The following is a 21777-nucleotide window of genomic DNA, read 5'->3' on the forward strand; positions in this document are numbered from 1 at the left end:
ACACCAAAATGAAAAATAGCCTTGATAATAACTTGCAGGAACTGACACATACTAAACAAGTCTCAATGGAGGCAAAATGCCACAGAAACAAAGAAATTGAAACAAGAACAAAGTCAAAGAAGAAGAGTGTTTTAACCTCATCTGCTGGTCTGCACTTAAACCAGGATTTTTCACATGCAATGCTTTGTATTAATTGATCACACGTTGCCCAACGTGGCCCCTCAGCTATGGCAGTGTCAGAAGGGCCAAAATGTTGATGAGAACTGAGAGCATTACTTTCCATAAAGCTTTCTGGAGACAAAATGAAGATAAATTGGGACTTAAAAGCAAGTCAACAAGGCATGACAGGAAGGCCAGAGTGTGACCTGGGACCTAGAGGATGGCAGCATGGGCAGGCAGGGCTGTGGGCCTAGGAGATGGAGGAGAACAGGAGGAGACAGAAGAGAGGTGGTAGATGGTTGGGCTTCACTTTTGAGATTCACAAGTGCAGAAACACAGGGGATCTCAGACAAGACTTCCCCATGTAATTCCCTAGCACCATGCACATGTGTTTCAACCCTATCACAACAGGCAGCACCTGCGGTTCCATTCCCGCACCCTGGCCTGGCACCCACAATCAGGGGCTGAGAGATATTAGAGAGACCAAGGGCAGCTACTCCCTTTAGTATCTATTCACAGACTTAATATCCAGGAAGATGCCTAATCCTTTTTTAACCTACTGACACTATCTACTCCCGCAGGCTGCTGTGGCAACAAATTCCAGAGGCTCACGACCCACTGTGTAAAGAGCTATTTTCTTTAATCTTTTTTAAACAGATCCCTTTCGAGTCCTGTATACTTAGTTACAGCCACAGACACTGTCAAAGCACTTGACAGGCAACGTAGTCCAAAGTACATAGCATATCCCAAGTACTTCAAATAGAAAATTAGGTTTCATTCACTCTTTTTTTTTCCCTTCAGGAGAAACAGCCTGATTTATTTATAGATGTTTTAGTTCTTTGCTCACCCAGGAGTTGAAATGCTGCATATTTATGTTTGTGCATGAAGCAACGACACAAGGAAAATTAGGCCAAAGAAATAAGTTCTGCATTGCACTGTGAAAAGAAGCCTCTGTGATCTTCCTAGCAGAGGGACGCGTCCATGCAGGTCTTGATGGGCCTTTCAGTCCTGTTGGTTATCAAGGACACTGGCACACACCAAACAACCTATAAAACAGATGTCAGTGAAGATTATGGGCCTTTTAAAATTCTCAGTCCCAACTGAGCATCATAAATTTTAGTGGAGTCCATGGATGCAGAAGCTTAAAGGAAGCAAGTTGAGACAGGTCTGCATGGTAAAAGAGAACGGCGCCAAACTGAACCCACAGAACAGAGATGACAAAAAGAAATGTTGTGTTAAAGCTACATGAACAAAGAAAAGAAGAGAGGGTTGATTCAGTCAAGCAAACCGAACACTTTTTACTAAAAGAGTTTTTGATTAATGCTGTAGAAAGTTTGTCATAAATGCTTATTTTGCAAAACTCCTTGCTCTTAACAGCATCACCTCGAAGTGCTGCAGTAATTGTATAGCAACAATCCACAGTGCTTTGGAGGCTGCAAATAATCTCCAGTGGTGAGTTAGTCATCTTTTGGATTCTAAGAACAGTAAGAGCTTTTTAAACTATTACTTGCACAGCAAAAAAAACCAAAGCCCACAGGTTTCAGTCATGATGCAGCAGCAGGCAGGACATTAATACGCATTAAGGACCACATGGTTCAGACCCAGAGGCCCACGGGACCGTGAACAATTGACATTGACTTGAGCTTGAGAGGTGTTCAAAACCCCCAGCCTGTTTTGCAGCTCGACATCGACTGGCTGGTTGCAAAGGTGGAAATATTAAGGATATTTTAGTGATTGAGAAGCAGCAAAAGCTGCTTTGTGCCCAGGACTGCAGCAAGTCCTCCAAAAGCTACCCTAGGAGATGGTCTCCTGGTTCTGAGCGCTCTCCCGGCTGGGAACCACGGGTGCAGCCTACAAGGAACCAGCTGATGCCAACCAAGCCCAGAACTTCAGTTGTTCCCAAGCTCAGGAACCCGCTAGTAAACTGGTGGTCACGACCTGTACTGGGAGATGGGGACCCCGGGCAATGCAGCAGCAGAGACTGTCCCAATTAACCGCTTTTAGACTAATTTTCTGCCAAAAGGTAGCGACGGAGAGGCAGAAAAAAATCAGCCACGAGCGTAGTTCTGTGATTCGGCGAAAGATTTTAAGAACAACAGATCGGGAACTTGCTTCAGATATAATAATACCTTGTAATGCTCCCAGGATTTGGTGCCAGCATTTGGCAAACTAACTCAAAAGGTTACACCTTCTACTGAAATCAGTAGTGTATTTTAAAAGAGTGCTGCTTCTGTGGGGAGTTTTTGCAAAGTAAGAGGGCCGAAGGATGAACATCTGTAGGGCAGCTTGGTGAACAGCATGGGACTTCTGCATGACCTCTGATTTGTGCGGCCGAGCAACTGCAGGTCAATGTTACTCAAAACAAGCTTCATTTATTCAGCAATAATCTCAGCAAGGAGTCTCGGAAGAGACTCTTCAGTGATGGACTTCTGTATTTTTAACTTTCACGCGATCTATAGTAGATTCCAAGTTTCGTGCTCTTGAAGGAAAAGGAAATTATTTTTGCTGGAACACTCTGATGTCAGATCAGAAGAAACGCATCGGCTTCAAGAATCAGAGTACAAAGGGATTCCCACGGGGCAAAAAGAACTATGGGCGCAGTAAGGATAAAAGAGTCCTTTGAGGGCCAAGAGAGTCCACTATGAGTCGCTCTGCATACAATTAATTTGGAGGCTTCTTTCTTGTAGCTGTTTTTCGGCTAACAGTGCATGCAAACATCAGAAAGGGATTACGTTTGTTGACAGATGCGCATGTATTCATGCGCGTGTTGGTTTAGGAGGCAGATGAGAACACCAACTGCTTTTCTGTTACCATCGGCGTAAAAACTACTTAAGAAACGCACTCGGCATCACAACAGTTCCCCCTACAATAGGACCCAGGAGGCCCCAGGACTGCCACAATAAAAACACCTATGTCCACTGAGACACTTCAAACAGTTCTTGATAACGATCAGCCACCACAGGTTAGCGCACATTCATTCCCATCTCGCAGCTGTTCCCAAGGCATTACATTCAATAAGAGGGCATATTCCTTTATTATAACAGAAATAAGGCAGTATAAAACAATATTGGAAGTGATGTCAGAACCCCGTACTTCTCTATGCATTAGTTTTTCCACTTCTATAAAGGAAAACGTTAGGTTTTTTTGTAAAGTGACTTAACATTTTCTGATGGAAGGCACCATGCAAGCAAAGCTGCAGAATTTTGACTTAAAAGATACTTCAACCATAAATAATTAAAATTTTGAATGAAAAATCGCGCGCTGTGACGTTTTGTGTAAGACAGTAACGCTTTCAAAACTGTGAGCAGTTATGAAGTATTAACTGTAGAAAAGGAAAACACACTGTTTCTGTACATTACTGAGGTGCCCTGTGTTCCACTATAGTTCAAGATGTGTCAGAGTTTTCATTATAGAAGTCCATAACTCACACATTCGAAATCACTTTGGGAGGAATTCGGTTCACAGGATGTCAGCCTGGGTGCAATTTTTTTCCTTACAAAATCCTTAAATCGATTCAGCCATTTTTGATTTAAAGATTGGTAAAGGCATAAAATTGTCAGAGTTTCAGACACTTTATTTACCAGCCCTGAAGTAAAAACGACACCAAGAGAATCACCTTGTACAATGGATGAATCCGATCTGGATCACTGACTTCACCCACAAAACCAGATAAATTTGTGGTTCAAGTTACGACGTCTCTCCCAACTCACAGCTTTACAAGAGAATACGGCGATAACACTTGAAAGGTTTTACTACTTTGAAACTCGCTTTTTGAATTCTGCTACCGCTCACCATGACATTCATACAAAACCTCTCTAAAAAGAGCAGAAAGGCTTCAAGGGAAAAACCAAACCAAGCTCAGCAGAAGTTGGCCCTGCTTTTCTAATGAGCTACTGCAAATCTCGATGCTGTGCACCGAGCACGTACCAAGGCAGAGTTATCGTGCCAACATTTACGTACTTCGCCCGACAAAACCCCGCAAAAAATTCAACATGAGAAAAACAAGCGGAAATTGGATTGCAGCACGGGGAGAGCGCGATCACGAACCCAAGTGAACAACAGCAGGGATCTGGTGCCATTCTTGGTTCCAAATTGTTGGGAAAAATGTTGACGAGATACATTCTAACTGCATCTGAGAGTAAAGGATGATTGAAAGGATTTACTGAAACGCTTTGGGGATGAACTCGTTACCTGGGTGCGCCAATGCCACAAGACAGTTACTGCTGGTCAGCAGAACCTTTATATTACACTAGACCCTCTTCTCTTTAGATTAGACTGTATGTAATGGAGAAACAATGTTAGAAACATTTTCCTTCAATGGCAGTGGCACTTATTTGTAGCTCTCTGTTCGGAAATCTGGTTTCCTCCAGTCCTCTGTGTCTAGATGGAAAGATGGCAAAGAAACAGCCTAGTGATTTTTAAGAAATGCCTTCAGAAGTACAGAATGTGGCTTCACTGGAAAAACATTAAAATGGGATTTTTAACGCTTGATATTTCAATGTCTACCAACACTACAATCTTAAAGACCCGATTCTCCTCTCATGTTCATTCACATAATTGAGAGTTAGTTCCACAGTGGCTCCCATGAATTTACATCCCAGCACACAAAGCAGAAGCCAAGGCCAGATGTACACGTTTTCACATCAACTGGAATTCCCAGCTGTGTTTTTCATCCAAATTGTTCATGAAGTCTCAGACTTCAAAAATGGCACTTGGCCAAAATGGAATACTTGAAACATTTCCTACACCTGCCCTTATCAAGGAAGCATTGTGCCACATGAAGGAACAAAAACATGTTGGTGGCAGTTTGTGAGTGTGAATATAAAATAGCTGACGTTTGTCTGTAAGGACACAGGCATTTAGATTAAAGGGTATATTTCCAGTAGAAATGGAAGATGCAATATGTAAGGGATGTTCAATGCAAAGCCATCACCCAGCTGTAGTGAGGGGGATGCCATACGAGGTCTTTGTAAACCACAACGTATTTTTCCCCAAGCTATTGGCTGTTTTCAGCTCCTTCCCCAAATGGAGCAAATATTCCTGGATTCAGGATCTATCAGAACCACCAACCCCATGACTTTTCTAGAAACGCATAAGACGTTGAGGAGGGTTTGTGAACAAGAGGGATCCTCTGTTCCCTCCCTGCACACCAAGAACACTTCAACTGCTGTTTGTACCTGGAGCTCTTCAAGGATGCAGATGAACTTTGTGGTAATTACGATTGCATTTCTAAAGCCTTCAAATGTATTTCATATCAGCACCATTCTGTAACTCATGTAACGAAAGAATTATCAAATTCTTAGCTATATCAGTTTGGGGCTCCAGCACAAAACCACTTCTCAAAATGTGCCAAGCCATAGGATTTCAGTGTTTAATTCTATAAGATACAAGACCGTGTATGTAAGCAATACAAAATGTACCGACTTGCTCACATTATCAAGCAAAGTGATTGTATCAACACGTCTAAGTGCTGACGGTGATTTAAGAAGTCCAACATTTGGTCTTAAAACCAGACTATATTATTTATAAAGATCTGTGGGTGGAAAGGAAGAAGCAAAGCTCATCTGTCAGGAGAACAAATGGGGAATATATAACTCCTCCAAGGCACAATGACAGCAGAAAGAGGGATATTGTTTAAAGCTGATGAAGAGGAGAATTCATCCTATTCACATCTAGAGGCCTGGATAGGAAACTTCAGTATATTCCATTACAAGATAGAAAAATACACTTAGTCTCATGAATAATGGCTTCTTCACTGCTCAGTGCAATTCTTCTTCTTCTTCTGACTCTATGAGATCATAATTCCAGGTTTGCATCTGGTTCAAAAACACACCTGACAGAACCTAAACACAAGTTTCAAACCCTTTTTTAAATAAATGCATGGACCTAAGCTCTACTGTAGATTTTGCTTATGATGCATATGGTGTTCTGAACATAAGCAAAGCTGCTTTAAAAAATCCACACAAATTATTTGAAGGATAAGTATTCTCACATATATATATACATTTTGTTCCTGTGAACAGAAGGTATAGCATCTGTATGACCCTTTTCTCACTGGCTATCACACAGACATTTCTTAGCTAAGCCTCTCGGGCTCCCTTGCATTCCAGCCTTTCCAGGACACCCCGAACGGGCCATTTACTGAAGAGCTTCCACCCAAAGTTAAACAAACACTGTAATCCCAACCGCAATTCACGATTCAGACCCTTTTTGACCATTCACAAACCTCACCAGGAGCTTTTTGTCAAGGACATACCTGGCCTTCCACTATCCACTTGGAGATGGAGGTTTTGCCGTCGTAGCCGGGGCGGAACTGGAGTGTGGCAGAGCGAGGACTGATGTTGGAAATCACCAGGTTGGATGGAGCACCTGGAAGTTCTGAAGAAATAAGAATATAAATGAGAGGTGGAAACGTTCTTCATCCAGCATCCACCAACACAGGTTGACATTCAACGTTTCAGCATACAAAATACACTGGTAACAACTAGAGCAAACAGCCGTGTTCTTTCTTACTTTCTGGTAGAGTATTACATACAACCTTACTATTTCTGTTGCTCTGAGCATGCACCACGTTTCTAAAGATCATAAGAGAAAAGAAAGAGTTCATCTGAAGCATTACAGCTATTATTTTGGAGAAGCCGCACACCAAAGGATGGTGGCTCAATGGGGAAGACACTTCCCAGTGCCAGATCTGCCAGTCACTTGCCGTGTCACCTATTTCCAATCTATTTCTGCTGCTCCACAATTAAATGACAACGTTTTTTACTTACGTTTTAGACTACATACAACTTTAATATATTAAGAACAGAAAAAACCTCGAATTCTGCGGTAGTGTACGGGGAAGAATTTGTGATTCTTATATTGACCTATAATAAATGGGTTTTAGAGGGTATTTCTGATGCTTGAATAAAGAGGGTGACCTTCTACGAGGACAAATCGGCAGCCCCAATCGGATCTTTGCCTCACATCAGTCAAGCTTACAGCCACATTTACATTTTTAATATTATCTGAATTATCAACAAAAGCAAGCCCAGGAAAGAGATTAAATATAGATTGTTCGGAATGAATTCCCAATAGTACCTGCACTGGTAAGTCATGTAAATTATTCTTATAACCAGTAATCATTCATAAGGTTGTACTACGTGCAAATGCAATGGGCAAAAAATGGGTAGCTTTTTGGCAAATATTTCAAGTAGGCACAAATACACAATATTTCTTGATTCTTACTTCACATTTGTGGGAACTGTGATCGATAAACTAACCCTGACCAAGTAGGGTAATGCTGTTATCTAGCTAACAACAGCGAGCACGGCATTGATCCAGGCTACAGCTTGTCACAGTTACCTAGGATTAGGGAAAAGAAAGGCAAACATACTTTAAGACATACAGAAAAGTTAAAACATACTGGAAAAGGGAAAAACTGGATTACCCTCAGTGATGCACACTAACAGCTCAACTCTGGAAAATTCTACTTGTATAACCTATAAATTAACTGAAACTGCTTGTTTGAGGTAAGAATTGGCTTTTTAATTTGTTTTCTGTACCGGAGGAGGGACAGCACGGATTTTTAAAAGCAAAATGGGAAAAAGCTGAACTCATAGGTGCCCAATGGTAACTCTGACAACGCAGCACAGGACTACACGCTCCCACATCTTTCTCAGACTACAACTCCCAAATCTTGTAAATAAGATTTTAGTTTCCTTGTACAAGTGTCCTCTCATAGGTGACAAAAGCTGTGCTACTTATAAATGGAAAAACCTTTCCCTTTTAACAGTATCCAGACTCTATTTTTCTCCCCCAAAGCAACACTTTTTAAATTGATTCTGGCTTCATTCTTATGTTACTTCGTAAATGTCAAGAGATTGTGTATTGTATCCACTTTATTACTTTGTTCATTCCTTCTGCCATCCCTACAGGTTCTTTTGTATGTGTACCTAACAGCCTCAACTTTCTGGTAAGGTCAAATTGCGAGTGTGTTCATGTTAACGTTTTAATCTGTTCTAAAAATTTAATTTAAATTACGTGGTAAGGACTTCCAAAGCTTTACAAATAAACCCGGTTTTATTATTACCAAACCGAAGTAATTTGTGATCTTCGGGATGTAGAAACACGAAGAACCAGCGCATTTTGTCTGGTGCGGTTTCACCAACCTGGGGGCACGCCAGAGGAGATGGTGGAGGACGTGACCCAGCCGCTGCCTTTGGCGGTGACGGCCGCCACCTCGATGGTGTAGGTGGTGAGGGACGACAGCCCCGTGATCTTGTACTCCAGCGTCGTGTTGGGCAGCGCGCGGGCGAGACGAGACTCGTTCCTGCCGTACACCTCCCAGGAGAGCTGGTACCCTGGGGAACAACCACACGCAAGTCAGGGGGGCACAGAAGAGCTGGGGGCCTACTTTTTGTCCTAAAGAACAGCTCTACAATAGCCCAGAGAATTCCTGCACCTGCAAGATTCGCTTGCGGTCAATGGTGGTTTGACTTGTTTCCTACTCTACTCCATTCTCGCCACCTTTATAAGCAGAAAAACAAAGTTGAAGTAAACACTGGCTAAAATCCCAAAGTATTTTTCTAATATTTTCGTTACCAATAAGCAACTGATGTCAGTTCCCCATGGGGTATAATCTGCCCATCAGATTACAGATGGGGGAGGACACACAGTCTCAACAGCCTCTTTTCTACAATGATAAAGTGCTCGCTATGCAACACCCAGGAAAGCTGTGGATAATCTCATAGAAGGGTGGACTTTCATTCTGTAAACTCTGCAAACAGGAAGAAATACTGGAAAATCTTCTCACCAGCCAGAATATCTAATTGAACAAAATCTGTATGTGCTTAGTAGGGCTATTCCCTTACCAGGCTGAAGTAACTTTCACTGCTGTATATCTAGAAATACTTACAAATTTGACAATAAAAATCAGGCAGGAACATTGCGGGAATCTTCTAGGAACTGTAAAACCTCTACTCCCCGCTGCTCGTTCCTCGCACAAATCCTGTCGCAGGGTGAATCATTATCCCTTCTTTCAAACCCACAGTGCAGTCAACGCATTGTCCAAACCTGCACTCACCCTGACCTCCGTATTATTCTTCTATCATAACCAGGCTTCTCTTTTTACGACTTTTATAACCGTTTACCTTCCAAGAACTTTTGAAACTTTCTACTGTCTGATTCGCTCAATTTTACCTCCAAATCTGCTTGTCCTCCTCCTGCCCAGTCCCACTTTATTCTCGTTTGAACCCATTTGAACCTCACTGTGCCGGTCCCCCAGGGAGCGTGTCTGAAAAGTTTGCTTGATTGCAGTTTCCTTTGTGATTTGACTCAGGGGGGGGAAAAAATACACATAGCTCTTGAATGCCTGTGAAATGGAAGTGAATGAAAAGGACTAACAGAAAGAAACCCCACTGAGCGAACTATGCACGAGGCAAGCTGGCTAGAGAAACTCCCTACTGGGTTCCTGTTCCCATCATCTAAGATGAGGAATTGAGACCAGTTGGAGGGCTTGAGGTTTTTTTCTCTTGTTTTTTTTTTTAGAAAAATAACATGTTAAGCTAATTAACATATACAAATTGATTTAGCAAGTACCTTATGGCATTAGTCAACAAGGAAACATCATCTCATGAACTAAAGGCATGGTGACGCAACATATTTCTGCAAGAGTTTGAGAGGTGTGAGATGTTATCGTTCCACCTGTGCCAGCAGTGAGAGAAATTCCTATCAACCTCATTTTGCAGAGAAACGGGCTTGGAGTAGTCACATAGTCACTAATTCTGTTTCAGGTGATGGGGTAGTGATGGAGAGAGGTGATATTTCAACAACTGGAGATACATCTTAACCATCTGACTGACCACGCACTAGGAAGGGGAAAAACCCCTGAATGAGTATCTGGAACCAGTTTTAAGTAAGTCTCTGAATGGGAATTAAGTCAGTAATTTACCAATATCTCAGAGACACTGCGGCGCATTTTGATGCTCTATGAAAAGGTTTGAGAATTGTTTATCAGTGATCAGAGTTTATGTAGCACAGGCAAGACTATAATCTGTATGAAGATTTTGACAAAATTTAAGGACTTTATCGCCTTTATTAATAAAGAGGGCGAACAGAAAGGTGTGGGATGACTGTCTGCTCTATTTGCTGCTCAGTGAAGAAGCATGAAGGAGTTAGAACCGCCATCACAAACACCCTTTTCTTTCCAAATCTGCTGTTTGTTCCAGAGAGGGCAACATGGGAGAATGAGGAGTCCAAGGAAGGTGCAATTGTGCATCTCCCCACTTCCCAACAGAGGCCACCAACCCAGCGGCCGTGTCCCCCGCCAGCAGAAGGTCCATGTGCAGCTGTGGATGGAGCAGAGGCTGCGCAAGGGCCATGTTGTGGCTCATCTGTCTGCCCAGGAGCTGCGACCGACCCCGCTACGCCTGCTTTGAACCCTACCCATGGGCCAGCAGGGGAATCAAGGAGTATCACCTCAGAATAAAACAAAAACGAAATTTAAAAGGGTTGCTCGAAGCAATAAATAACCAAAAATAAGCAGGGGACTTTTAATGTTCTCCCTATCCAATTGTTGCTTACAAATAGGAAGTTTCACCCACCATGCAACAGGCAATCTTAAGCAATTGAGATATCTTCTCTCCCATCTATATGAGCTTTGGATATACATCAAATGTTGGTGATTATTTTTTGAACATTTTATGTTTTCTCCCTTGTGACTACAGGGATGAGATGCAGCTTTCCCACCCATTAGGCACATAGTCTGTATGTATTTATTTACCGAAAAAAGTTATTACCCAGGAAAAATATCCCAGGTTCACATGCAAATTGAAGAAAAGGCACAGAGGCAGCATTTACTGTTGAATATTTCAGTCCCAAAAGTACAGTTAAATCCTAGTCATATAAAGAAATGCAAACAGAAAACACATACATACATACTGAGCAGACACAAAGCCAAATGTAATCATGCATAACAAAAATAGATGAAAAAATGTCGAGGGAAAGCAACGACATCCACCGTACCCCGAGTAGCACTTCAGCCACAATGACTGACAGATGGACGGAACTTTAGGACATGTGGTTGGTAAAAATGTGCTGTTTTACAGACGTGACCACTGCCAGAAATGTGCAGGGGGTTGAGTGTTTCCTCTGGCTTCGGTGTGGGAACAGGAAAAGGTGCCACAGAGCCTCCCCGTGCGCTTTGGCACCGCGTCCTCCCTGCAAAACGCTGCCTAACGGAAACTAATGACCGGAGGAGTTTCAGAAATAATTTTCTGTTGATCTGGAGTAAATTCTCTACAAGAGAGCGGTACACCCAATCACAAACTGTCCGTCCGCATCCAGGCCCTCATAAATCAACGTTTACAGAGAGAACGAGGAAGATACTGAAATTCGCAGCAAGAGTAATGGGCAATTTCCCAGAGCGGGCTGGCTCCGGGCAGCCCCCGCCGGGCTCTCCCCCTCCCAGCTCTGGTGCACGGAACAACAACGTCCAGTAAAGATATCAATGAGCAGAAATGATGAATAATTGCCTCCCCAAGCACTCAGATCTCCAAGCAGCCCTCCAGAAACCTCTGAGGTACTCAGGGCATGAACAATTTTGCTAGTCTTTTTCTTCCAGCCCAAATGCAATTTACATCATTACGGACATTTCTTTTCCCTTATAAACTTCGCTGGGCATTTTTACACTGGTGTTTCTTCATGAGCAATAGAGCTTCTTGAGTTAATCCTTTCTGAAACAATTTGCCCCAAATATAACACGGTCCATCATCTTGCTCCACTGCGTTTCAGCCCATTCTGGGAAGCAGCAGCTTGTTTCTAGCGAAGCAATTCTGCAACACTGAGCATAGTGCTGCTAAGTCTTGCTTAACAAGGATGAGTCTTACATCATCTTGCTTAGATAGCTAGACTTGGATTTAGGTACCTAAATTTAAGCACTCGGGCTTGACGGCTTTGGCCATCTTCACTGAATCAATACTGCTCTGCTTTCAGAAGTCATTAGTTTCTGTTCTCCATCCACTTAAATCAATGCATATTTCAGGAAGGTTACTATGGTATAAAGGCATAAGATGATGTGCGTAAGGACTCCTCAGATACTATAGACAGCACAGAAGACACATGTACAAATGGCTCATGTTACAGACATACAGAGAAAACACTGACAACTCCTATCAAAACAATTAGACCCGTCAAAGTTAAAATGCTTCAGAAAATTAAACTGACAGAACATTACAATGTTCGGGGGCTAGAAAATCTGATTTTCAACTCCTAAAATGTATTTTGTTTTTACAAATTATAATACATTAAAAAACCCTAAACATTTCAATGTCAATGCTCCCAAACCAAAATGTTTTGATCCATGTGAAATGAGCTTCTCCCTTTCCAACTATGATTTTTAGCTCCAGTAATTTAAAATTTCAGAGCTTGCTTGCACTTCAAAACCCTGAAAACCTTTGTTAAATGGAACGTCCACCCTGTGCAGCTGTAATTGTTTCCTATCTGAAAACAATATTGCCTCTGTTGATAAGAACTGGAGTTCTTCTCGACTATTTATAGCTTTCTTTATGAAAAATAATGAAGTTGCTGATGTTGTATCTACACTGCCATACAGTAAATAGATAAATAGCTTGTCAAATGGCAAACTCATCAGAGAGAAACAAGAGAGTTCTGAACCCTTGTGATAGTTTATACAAAATTAAACAATGACATGCAAATTCTGTCACACAGTCCACAGCCAGACCACCTGATCACAGATCAACTACAGCGCTGATTTCAGGCTTGGTCTTGATTGCAAATCTCAGCAATGCCAATCCAGATTTTGCAGTTGTAAATCCACATAGGAACGCCCCACATTTGGGGCAAAGTTTCCCAAAGTTTCAGAAATTTAGTAACGCAGGTGGAGGTCACGGAGGATTTAACAACACCAGAAACTCCATGGGGAGCTGATTTCTAATAGAAATTGCCTTTTTGGTGACCACAATCACGAGCTGCCAGTAATTGGACCCGGACTTTCTATAACGTGCCCACGCTGACATTTCAATTACCCAAAAGAGGGACCAGGAAAACAACACTCAGAGCAACCAGTTCTCCCTAAATGCTCTATTACACAAACATTTTTGCACTGCAACGATACATTACACCCCATGCATGCTTAAAAAAAATGGAGATAGCAGTTGATACTTGCCTGTAATAATGCCATTTTTCTCTACAGGTTCTTGCCAGCTGACCTTGAGAGATGTGTCCAGAATCTCAGTGAAACTCAGGTGTCCCACCGCTCCTGGCTCTGGCAAACAGAAAAGGAAATCTGTTAACAGGAGAAACCCACGTACTGTTGATCTGATTCATGTGGCAAGGTCAGGGCTGAAGAAATAAAACACTGAGCCGGGGCCAAGGGAAGCCTCTTGGAAACATCAGTGAAAGCTGCGGGGGAGAACGCGAGGTGTCAAGAAGCACTCTGGATAGCATCACATAAATTATGTTATCCAGTCATCATCCTAACCGCGCAGAGAACTAAAGAGAGCGGCAGCAGGAGACTTGCACGCAACTTGTTCTCTGCCTCTCTTCTTGATCTAATCTAATTAGAACAATCAAGCCGGCAATCCGGGGAGTAATTGCGTTTGCTGTGTTCTCTCAATGACGGCGTGCGGTGTTTATTCGTGGTGCTGTGCTTAGCTTATCCGGTCTTACATCTGTAGTAACACCTTATGTCTGTAGTAACATCACCAGCACCTCCCTCACCTGGGAAGAGCCTTTGGTTATGCAAGGGCAAAGCAAGGATGGAGTCATCGAACCACTGCTTGGATGGATTCTCTCAAAACAACTCTAAAAACATCCGACATAATGGCAACTGTCTTCTGTAAAATGAATACAAGTGTGTGAAACTTTTAAAGGATTTTTATGAGGTAGCTCAAGAGCTCTTAAAAATTTCAGCTCCCTAGTGTACAATGAAAGAGCATGAAATGGAATGACTGTCAAGAATATGCCATCCTCCCTCAATTTTGATCTTCAAGGAAGACATCCTGACTGATTTTTGATCCAACTGCTGTTCTCTCTTCAATCGATGTACTGGAAAAAGGAGGTTTTGTTCACTTTATATTCACTGCGCTTCTGTCATTGGATCCCTGCCCGAGTATCCTCCAGCTCCACTGACATCAGTTGGCAATTTCACGTCTGCAATTTCATATTTTGTTTCCTCTTCACTTTAGTCCAGTTTCTCATTCCCCTCCAGCTACGACTATAAAAAAAGAGAGAAAAAGCCTGCCAGGAGGTCGGCCACCACCACATTTGCAATTCTGCAGTCCTAGCGAGGAAAATTTCCAAACCCATTCTGTGATATCTGGTAGTCAAAGCGTCACAGAAAGAACTGCTGATCTGGTAGCGATCTCCGGAATACCCAACAAGAGCGCAGCAATTACGCCCTATTCGGGACCGTGTTTTGCAGACATGCAAACCCCATACTCACAAAGCTTTACTCCAATTAGCTCCTGCAGTTGCCGTCCAATTTTAATGTCATAATGAAAAACAGGTGCAGGTTACTCCAAGCCAGGACACATCGCTTTTGACTGGATGTCAGATTTTATTTGACCTGCGGTTCATCAGCAACCAGATCTGTTTGCACTCCTTTTCTAAAGGACTGCCTAACTTTGCTATACAGACAGCAAAAGTGTCACCTGAGAACATGAATGACAGTCCTTTTGAATCTTTCTTCCCACCACATAAATCCTGAAGCAACTCAGATTCAATGAGCTCCCTGTAAAGGTGCATTACACCATCCTGCACTTAACTTCTCAGTCACCATGAGAACCAAAGTGTAATTCTGAAGGATCAAAACCCAGAATCCTGCTCATCTCCACTGCTGAGGCTCCTTGTATCACACAGCTGCATACACCACGAAACCTTGCAAGTGTTTTACAAAACAGAAGTTTGGCTTTCTCTCATTTTATGTTTCATGGGGGAATTTTCTTGTGTTTAAAATGGGATGGGATCCCAGCATTTCCACAACATATTCCCAGTGCCTTGATTGTGTCCTTTTTCCCACATAACGCAAAATCTTTAAGGCTCATTTCTGCAGCAGAAATATTAATTGTCTCTTCCCAGCTGATCCATTTTTGCAAAACCTTAGGAGTCTTGTATCTTTGGTTTCTAACCACAGGGTTCAAATGCTGTTGGAGGGAGAAAGACAGATGGACCTGAGACAGGCAGTCAAATACATTTACTAATCATCACTGTCAAAAATTCATTTCCTTAGAAAAATAGGCAAAAACTTAATAGTACACACAAGAACGTAACACGTTTCTCTTTCCTCCATGCCTTTTGCTTTAAGCCCAGATAGGCATGTATGGCTTCATATTAATGGCTCACGTAGATCTCTGGTAGTTAAACCGCTATCTCTGTGATCATCTAACAAGCAAAGGTTTAAGTCTACCACCTGCTCTTGGGGCACAGGTCTAGCATATGGAGGACACTAACCACGAAAAGAAAATCCATGGGAAAGCACTTCATTTTCTTCATATTCTTTCAAGAGTATCTCATGAAAAATGTGATGAGCACTTTGAGCCTCACTTCTGTGAATGTTAACCAGATTTTTCTTTATGGGAACATGGACTAACCTAAAAGATCTCTATTAAGGCAAAGTAGTATTTCTAAAAACAATACCTTAATGGATGCATTAGGCATTTTTTAATTCTGATTTGGATCTGAAAGTGTGCAGCAGTGTTTATGATGCTCTGTGACAGGAAAATATTGAAGTGCTGGGCAGAGCCAAGATCGTTGTGGACACACAGCTACAAAGTCCACTGCAATTTAATTGTTATCTGCATCAGACACACGCTACTTCCAAAGATGTCTGGAGTGAAGACTTCCAAGGGGCCACAGACGCCAAACCATTTTCTGAAATAATTTATATGGTGAACTACCCAGCTCATCTTATTTTGTCCTACGAACGTGACTCCAGTTTTGCAAAATAAAAGTTACTGCGTTGTTACGATCCTGGTTCTTTTATACAAACACATATAGATAAAGACATTTTCAATATATTGAATAACAGAAGGAAACAATCATAAGTTAATCATCGATCTCTGCAGGATGTTCCAGTGCTCAGTTCTTAAGATTAATTCACATTTATTCGGATGTCTGGACAGGGATTGAAGAGCGTAAGGGTTCATAGAAATGAACAATGTGCTGCGTGTTAGCTGAACCAGACTATGAAACTTTCTGCTTCTGACCAAGGTAAATAAATTCATCCAGGCTTATTCCATAACGAAAAAAGTACCAAATGTCTTTCATTTGCCACAGGCCAAAAGAACACACACAGGTTGAGGTCACTGATGCAAAGTAACTTGACAAGAGACTGCAAACTGATTGTGAACCTCAGGTCCAATTTTAAGCACCCAGCTTTGAAAATCCTGGCTTTTAGATCCAACCAACCAAAGCCCAAGCACTGAGGTTCTCTACCAGTGCTGCCTACTCACTGTCTTCCAGGGTGCGCAGGAGCTGGGGTGCGCTCCGCGGCCCGTCGCCCGGCGTGGTGAAGCACAGAACCGATGCGTAGTAGGCAGTGTATTTCTTCAGGTTGGTGATGCAGCCGCTATGAACACCATGGAAGTCTGGAGCGATGGTGACCACAGTCACACTCTCCGGAGCATCCGCTGGCCACGCTAGGAGCTAGAAAATTTAAACACGGATGAGCTCTCATTAGAAGTCGTGTCTATTTCGAAGCAAAGTATGTTTGGCTGCCAAAGCCATCTTAATGCAATTGTAAAACACCCCCAAAACAAGCAATGCTGTTAAACTACTGTCAGCTCTGACAGTGAACAGATGGATATAACACTGTTACTATGATAACTGCAGGGATGTGCAGCATCACTAGTGATGGGGGATACACTGACACCGCGGAGGTACCGCAATTCGCAATGTCTGCTACCAAACATTGCCAAAATTATTGCGAATTATTTGTAATACACGAGTCTTTTGTCTCTCTCTGGGCTTTTCTGACCAGCCTGGACAGCCTGTGCTGCTGAAAGGATGCTGAAGGAAGAAAAGCACTTTCAATGCTACTTTGAGATAAATGCTTTATCTTATTTTGGGGTTCCTTTAATGATGGGGAGGTTAGTGGGATAAGAGGAGGAGAAAAAAGGGGGGGAATCCTCTTTCTTCTCCCACAAGCCCCCCCAGCATCGCATTGAACAGGCTGAGATATTATGGTGGTTTGGGGATATCCTCACTTTGAATGATTCAAGTGGTTCTGGAAATACAGAAAGAACGGAAAAAGGTTGTAAAGATGATTGCTACAATTTTCAACACCTGGGGCCCAAAAGTTAGAGTCCTGAAGATATTTTCATGCATTTAAACCAGCGCGCTTGTCAGATGCGCCCAGTTCTTCCAGGTTTCGTGCACCTCAGTGGATCTTCTGGCTGATCAATATTTTTGAGAGTGGAGCACCTTACGTGTAGGTACCTAAAATACTGAGTTTTGAAAAATGACTTTGAAATTTTAAAACAATTTTTGAAATCACCTTAATGGTTTCGGAGCCTAAAGTTTTAAAGTGCTTATGAAATTTTTATTTTGTCCAAAAATCCTTATCGTGTGGCGTATATAAGCGTGTTTAAATTCTAGGCCTTGCTCAGTATCAGTGTAAATGGTGCTACTTGTACTAATTCAGGCTCATAAACATGAATAGATGCCTGAAATTAATGAGCCATATTTGACACATTTAGCCAATGTCTATAGTTGCTGATAATCAAAAAGCACAGTTAAAGGACTATAAGGTAGTTTTATAAGAGTAGTTGTGTTAGGAATACTTAATATTTGAAAATGTGCGCTTTGCAACTTCTTCAAATGCAAATAAGTTTCAAAGAAAAGATAAAAACGGAAAATGGTTGATAGAATAGTAATTTCTATTTCTGTTTCTATATCACCTTTGTGGATTACAATTGGTATTTATAACTTGGGATGACTAAAGTCTCGTTTTTGAGTACATTTCCTTGCACAGTCTTCAGGAAACGTGCAGAAAATAAAAGTGTTAAAGGAAAAAACAGGTTTAATCCTTAAGAAAAGCAACGGCCCAGGTCTGACTACCAGTAATTTATGAATTACAGAAAGCTATGCTGTAGAAGTAACTGACATAAATGTTCTCACAGTCTTTGTACTGAAATTCAACCTCCCTATGAGAAATAGGAATGGTAAAGCTCTTGCGAACCATCACAATCAAAGAAATACAAGGAAAGAGGAAATCTGGTAATTTCAAAAGTTTTCACTGACCACCAACAGATAAAAATTACAATTTCAGCTATTTTATACCATTACTAAAACTGAAACATAAATTATAAGTAGCCGTGTGGTGAGACTGAGGCCCTTCAGACTGAACCTCCGAATAAAACAAAGAATGAAAATCTGAAATATGACTTTCGCAAATCCGACTGAGCTCACCATGCTTGGACTTGAACCAGAAAATTATAGTGCACTGCAGTCCACTGAGCCCAAAAAGTGCTTTTATTCTCCAGAGCCTGAACAGAAGCCAAGTGCTACTTCTGCATTGAAGGTTTCAGGATATACGGCCCTGTCAGTCACTCGTCTTGAGAGCTGATTCTATCTCCGGGAAAAACAGACGCACCCATCTACATGTGCACAGCCCTTCAGCAGCGCGATTCTGAAACTATCGCTGCTTTTTATGAGAGGTGCATAGATGGGAAAAATACTAAAACTCTCATGCATACCTCTGTCTCAGTTTCTCAATCACTTTGAGAAGTTCCTAGGGAAGGAACAAGTCTTCCAAAACTCCTAAAACCCACCTACAATCCCTCAATTCGCAGTTTGTCCTGTGAGCGCCGTATCCTTGTGAGCTCACCCAACACCCGGACCAACCGTCCTCCCCCCTGCTCCGAAAAGAAACCTGTCTGCCCTTTGCCTGCTCTGTGACTCCTACAAGCTTCATTTCTGCTCTTTCCATGAATATTTCTTAAACCCTTCGCTTATTATGCCCACACAGCCGAACTATCGAAGGAGTTTCTATTAAGCAGACCTTCCTGAGAGGCAGAAATAAACCACTCCAGTACCTGCTTAGCACACACTCCACCGGTCAAAGTACCAACAAGTGCTCTGTGAAGCACCCTCTGCTCTGCCTACGGTAACGGATATCGCCAGGTGCCCCATCAACAGGGCCTTTCAATGCTAAGTTCATGTCAACAAGCATGATTAATAAAATGTACGTTGTTGTATCTCCCAAATCATCACGGTGAAGACAAATATTTAGTGCGATGTCTTGGTTCCTGAGGAAATGAATGGGAATTTTACATTAGAGTAACTAGAAATCTAAAGGTTGATTTGCAAGTGGCACGGTGACATATCTCTCCTGCTGACTTTCCAAACTGTTTGACACTAAACTGCTTTTTGGCTTTGGAAATTCTCCAGGTAAACATCAAAGGTATTAGGGCTTCTAGCACATTACTTATTCCCTTTTCACACCTTAGATAAATTACCAAATGTTACAGAATCAGAACAGTTTGGGTTGAAGGGACCTTCCCAGCTCCCCCAGTGCCACCCCTGCCATGAGCAGGGACATCTTCACCAGCTCAGGTTGCTCAGAGCCCCGTCCAGCCTGGCCTGGGATGTCTCCAGGGATGGGGCACCCACCACCTCTCTGGGCAACCTGGGCCAGGCTCTCACCACCCTCAGCGTAAAAGATTTCCTCTTATGCTAGGAGCAACAATTCAATTTCTGTTATATACTGGGACTGTTACGGCAAACGTTATTTGAGGTTACAGAAATTTTGTTTCTATTTACCTTGTACCCTTGGTTAATACCATTGATGAACTGCTGGGGTGGAGGGTTCCAGAAGAACTGGATGGTTGTGGAGTTCACGGCTTCCACTTGCACGTTCTGCGGTGGAGCTGTAGGAACTGCTCCCAGACAACAGAGAGGGAAACAAAATAAAACAGGCGGATGGATGAGAGGACAAAAGAGAAAGATTACTACAGAAGCTATTCAGTGCCACTTGTGAGTCTCAAAGTAATAACAACCTTGAGAGAAGGATGCACTTCTTGTGAAACAGTCACCAGCAATGATTTGGAAAGAAGGGTAATTGGGTTAATTTTTCATTCCGTATTGGAGATTCTTCCAGGGGAGGGGATAAAATGATTTCTGTGGCTTATTATTCCACAGATGAGTTCCTCCTAAAGACTTGAGACAGAAGCTAAGTAATGAACAGGTGAACACATCTCTTTCAATTACCCATGACTGCACAGAGAATGAACAGTTTCAGAGAGAAATTTCTTGAGTCTTCTAATACCACACAATTCCCCAGATCAGACAAGCAAACATGGAATCCACACAATTAAGGTTCTAATTGTGAATTATAATCTGGCGACAGCATCTGTTTATTATTTACTGCTGCCTAAAGAATTAGGACCAGTCATACCACATGCAATAAAGATTTTTCTTGGGAATTGGAGGTGTTCTTGTGTTATCTTGGTATGATATTCATTCATGTATACTGAATTGCTTATATATATTCTGAGGCAGTACACTCTCTAATCTACTAAAAGTTGCATAAACATTTTATGCCAAGTATTTAATTAGACAGATGTTTTCTCAATACAAAAGAAAGCCGGGATCATAAAGGCACGCTGCCTTCAAACAACAAAAAATCACACCTAAATATTTTGCCATTTAATATAATGTCTCTTTAAGAACCTTCCAGGCTATTTCTTCAACTTACTGCTTTAGGATGTCATTTCTATAGCTCTCAGAGGAAAGGATACTAAGAGACAGGTCTATTTTTCTGAAATTGCCAAGCTTGTAACAAGTTTAAGAAGAGTGATATTTGAGTATAAAAAATGGACTAGCACCTTTTGAATCCTATAAAATAAGTTTAATAAAGCTTCAAAAAGATTACTATTGACAGCCATGTGCATTTGTATTCTACGAAAGAGGAACTGTCCACGCGTGGTTTTGAAGCAGGGAAAGCTTTGCTCCTTCTGCTTCCAAGGGAACATTTTTACCAAAGGCCAATGACCTACGCTTCTAAAAAGTATCCGCAATTCCCACTGAGAAACGGTGGTTTCCTCCATACTTTTCTAAAGCAGGTCACAAACTCTGAAAGCTTCAAAGTACTTTTGGAAGACGAGTCTTTGCATGGAGAAGAAATGGAGACGTTAAGATCAGGAATGTTAAAATGCACCATTTGTTTGGAAGAGATATCAAGGGGAATGATTCTTAACTGGTGTACAAGTTACAGCGAGGCTGCAGCCAAGAGGACAGTGCACAATTATCAAAGACATCCACAACTTGGAAACCAACAGAGAAAAAAGGAGAAACGCTCAAAGATGCCAGGTTTGAAATGACAGGAACAGCCACTTTCATGCCCTGTGTCACTAAAACTCCCTCATGTCTGCCATGGCCCGAAAATTTAGCTCTGCACATTTTTTATCTAAACCTCAGAAACTGCATATTACTCGGGATTTTCATGCCCTAATTTAAAACCTGATGTCGGAATTTATGAACTATGCATAATTATTGAGTTCTAAAACCAGAATTTATCTGATACTACTCTAAATTTTCATTAGAATCTGGGCCCTACTTCCTGCCATGTATCATAACTCCCCGTATTCTTTTGGAAGGTTATAATATTATCTTAATGAT

At 41.9% G+C, this 21777-nt stretch overlaps 1 protein-coding gene across 6 annotated transcripts in view; it reads right to left on the reverse strand.

Annotated features, from left to right (window-relative positions):
* Positions 1 to 21777, reverse strand: part of SDK1 (sidekick cell adhesion molecule 1) — a 375917-nt gene that overhangs the window by 88642 nt on the left and 265498 nt on the right. For all 6 annotated transcript variants that reach the window (XM_065850323.2, XM_071814947.1, XM_071814948.1 and 3 more), the window contains 5 exons: positions 19921 to 20036; positions 16611 to 16803; positions 13325 to 13423; positions 8310 to 8501; positions 6416 to 6537 (listed from right to left, as the gene is read on the reverse strand). In XM_065850323.2, coding sequence (XP_065706395.2) covers positions 6416 to 6537; positions 8310 to 8501; positions 13325 to 13423; positions 16611 to 16803; positions 19921 to 20036 — 722 coding nt within the window. The remainder of the gene's footprint in view (positions 1 to 6415; positions 6538 to 8309; positions 8502 to 13324; positions 13424 to 16610; positions 16804 to 19920; positions 20037 to 21777) is intronic.

Source organism: Patagioenas fasciata, chromosome 15, assembly GCF_037038585.1.
Source record: "Patagioenas fasciata isolate bPatFas1 chromosome 15, bPatFas1.hap1, whole genome shotgun sequence".
In the NCBI taxonomy this organism is placed as follows: domain Eukaryota; kingdom Metazoa; phylum Chordata; class Aves; order Columbiformes; family Columbidae; genus Patagioenas; species Patagioenas fasciata.